The sequence below is a fragment of the Phyllobates terribilis genome, unplaced genomic scaffold (genome assembly GCF_046119375.1).
Source record: "Phyllobates terribilis strain yellow unplaced genomic scaffold, ASM4611937v1 Scaffold_7__3_contigs__length_470593459, whole genome shotgun sequence".
Classification (NCBI taxonomy): domain Eukaryota; kingdom Metazoa; phylum Chordata; class Amphibia; order Anura; family Dendrobatidae; genus Phyllobates; species Phyllobates terribilis.
Window position 1 is genome coordinate 260,715,793 of NW_027362767.1, and position 3,195 is coordinate 260,718,987.

General features: G+C 42.9%; 1 protein-coding gene across 1 annotated transcript in view; it reads right to left on the reverse strand.

The window, feature by feature from the left end:
* Positions 1-423: 423 nt before the first annotated feature.
* The window catches only part of TPRN (taperin), a 28,488-nt gene continuing 25,716 nt past the window's right edge, over positions 424-3,195 (reverse strand). Inside the window, exons 3-4 of the mRNA XM_073640522.1 lie at positions 3,159-3,195; positions 424-2,575 (exon numbers count right to left, since the gene is read on the reverse strand). The exon at positions 3,159-3,195 is cut by the window's right edge and continues 73 nt beyond it. Of these exons, the coding sequence (XP_073496623.1) occupies positions 2,513-2,575; positions 3,159-3,195 (100 nt within the window). The 3' untranslated portion in view covers positions 424-2,512. The remainder of the gene's footprint in view (positions 2,576-3,158) is intronic.

Consider the following 3,195-nt stretch of genomic DNA (forward strand, 5'->3'; position numbering starts at 1 on the left):
ATATTCTTGTACATAGGGGCAGTATTATAGTAGTTATATTCTTGTACATAGGGGGAAGTATTATAGTAGTTATATTCTTGTACATAGGGGGAAGTATTATAGTAGTTATATTCTTGTACATAGGGGGAAGTATTATAGTAGTTATATTCTTGTACATAGGAGCAGTATTATAGTAGTTATATTCTTGTACATAGGGGCAAGTATTATAGTAGTTATATTCTTGTACATAGGGGGAAGTATTATAGTAGTTATATTCTTGTACATAGGGAGCAGTATTATAGTAGTTATATTCTTGTACATAGGAGCAGTATTATAGTAGTTATATTCTTGTACATAGGGGACAATATTATAGCAGTTACTTCTTGTACATAGGAGCAGTATTATATTATCTCAGATGAATAAAGGAGGCAGAGTCTTTGTTCCTTTTCCTGCAGTGAACATATTTATTGATCAGCTCTTTTCCTGGCTATTCGGTTACATAAGGTAAACTTCCGGGATGTATCTACAACCATTACAAAAAGTAATATTATCCATAGTCGGGAAAATAAATCCAACTTTTAGACAAGAAAACTGGACATGGAGACTTTGGCCACGGTGAGCACGTCTGGCTACGACAGGAACAGCTGAAGATTATTATATATTACATTCTATTTATTACGTCTTATAAACTTTAGGAAAATCAAGTGCAAAGACTTTATTTTGTGACTTTTTACATTTTACCTTTTATAGACGACACGACAGACTCGCACAAAAAAAGACACAATAGAGGAGTGGACTGGACACCGGAGTGTGAGAATGTGCCACAGAATATGGTGGTAGAACTACAAGTGTCAGAAGGCTCTTCCAATGCTTGCCAGAGCATGCTGGGTGTTGTAGTCTCACCACGCCACCATTGAAGGGTCGCTGGAGCTGCTCAGGAGTGGAGAGTGCCACACGTCGGATTCCTAGATTTGCATGGGGTCACGGACAAGACCACATTATGCTAATCATGAGGGAGGTCAGGGACCAGCAGGCACAAATCCTGGCATTTCTATGCCACCTACATAGACCACACAGGGTTTCCCAGACGAGAACAGAGTGCAAATTGCAAATTTTACAAGACATGGCAAACATGGACGTTGCTGCAAGGATAGTTTACTCCGCTCCCTATGCTATCACAGCATGCAAATACGTATCACCATTACCTCACTGCTCAGACGGACAGGTGCTGCACGCTCCCATGTACAGAGCTCGCACCTGTCCTCACCGCCCTGCAGGTCCCCGGCTGGAATGGGACCACAGGAGGAGATTAACTACCACTCTCAACATCCTTAAACTAGGAGGAGCTGGCTGCGTGTGATTTAAGCATATACCCCCATATACATCACTAGTGACTAAAAGCCCTTAATTCTAGCAGTTTCTCATTTGTTTCTGGAAAAGTTGGGCGACAACTAATATGACCTCACATGGCAGCCACCAAGCTTTCCTATACTCCAGCACGGCTTCTGGACAACAGTGCCGGAGATATAATTTGACATTCAGGAGCAGTTAAGTCACCCAGCTTTCCCACTAGCAGATAACCAAGACCATAATGGAGGCATTACAACTACAGATCTAATGGTTAGCTGCTACTGGGAAAGCTGGAAGACAACTTTATGGATGACATTACAGCTCTCCCAGGAGCAGATACCCATTAGATCTGAACAGATGACATTACAGCTTTCCCAGTAGATGATAATGGAGATATAATGGCTGCCATTACGAACCCAGTGGTCATTCAGCTTTCCCAGTAGCAGATAACTAAGTGACCTGAACTGCTACCATTACAACACCCAGCTTTCCTAAGCTATGCAGAGAAAGGGAGCCGTACATGCAGCCATATTGGTCATTACCCAGCTTTCCCATATACAATATTTTGGGAATGTAGAAAGGATGCTTTAAGGACTGGAGGATTTTTTTTTTTTAGTGCATTTTTTTTTTTTTTTTTTTAAATCTGATAGATAGCATTTCCCAAAAGTGCCCCCCGCCCTCCCCCCCAAAATAGTTACAAAAGTTAGAAAGACCAGTCATGTCCTTTTCGATCTATCACTGCCCTAAGGCATCGGTCTCCGACCTGCAGCTCTCTGGCAGTTACTAAACTGTAGTCGCTGGAGTGCCTTTACCTTAAGACAAGTCACTCACATACATAGACAAAAAAAATAGACGTCTTCAAGTCACACCCCACAGTCATCACCCCCGCGCACCCTCCACCTCTATAGGTGCTGGGACATACAATTAATCTCTCGGCAGGCTGGTTAATTAATATAATTAACGTGGCTCCACCGCAGGCAGCAAACAAGCTGCTACACTTACTATGGCGGATTTCATATAATCAGCCAACTTTGCGAGTGCGTCATTTATTTTTTGGGTAACTCCACAAGGAGACTGCAGTCCTTTCCCAGGAGGCTTTGCAGCAAAGGCGCCAATGCTGAGGACAAGCGTCAGGGCAGTGACCATAGTCCAGATATATCTGACCGTCCTCCATTCGCTGAGGTTAGAAGTACAGGGCCGGCTCGCTTCGGAAACCCATATGAGCATTGCCGTCGGCTGGCGTGAGCTGTGAGAGAGGGGAAACCGTTACAGATCACTGTTTAGACACAATTAATGCAACACAGCAAGTTACTTTGTCACATGCTTTTGGTCAGCCAATCAGCTCAATTATGAAGAAGACCCTTTAGCGTTTATTCAAAATGTGAAAACGGCGTTTTATTAGCTTACCTCTAGGCGGAAATATAATTATTTGAAATTACAGGCCCAAAGCCTGAGGCTGCACTACTGAGAGCTTCTGACATTTTCTCTTGATTTCTATCAGCGACAGTCCCGTCAGAGAAACCTTGTGTGGATCCAACTCACCAGATACATTACTGTCTACACCCTGCCTAGTGTGACGGTCTCCATGACAGCACTAGAAGGAAGAATGTCTCAGTGGTGCAGCCTCAGGCTTTTCAGCTGTAAACTTAAAATTTTTGTATCTCAGCCTAGAAGACGGATATTCAACAACAGTTTTCACATTTTTAATGCATACCAAGCTCAGCGTACATTAGGAGAAAACATAAAATAAAAATAAATAACAAGAATCTTCAAGGGAAACTTCAGTGAAAAGCACAAACTGTACAGTGAGGAAGTACGTTGGGGCTCACCATGTCCTCGCTCGGTGCATTGTGGTCCGGAGTTGTG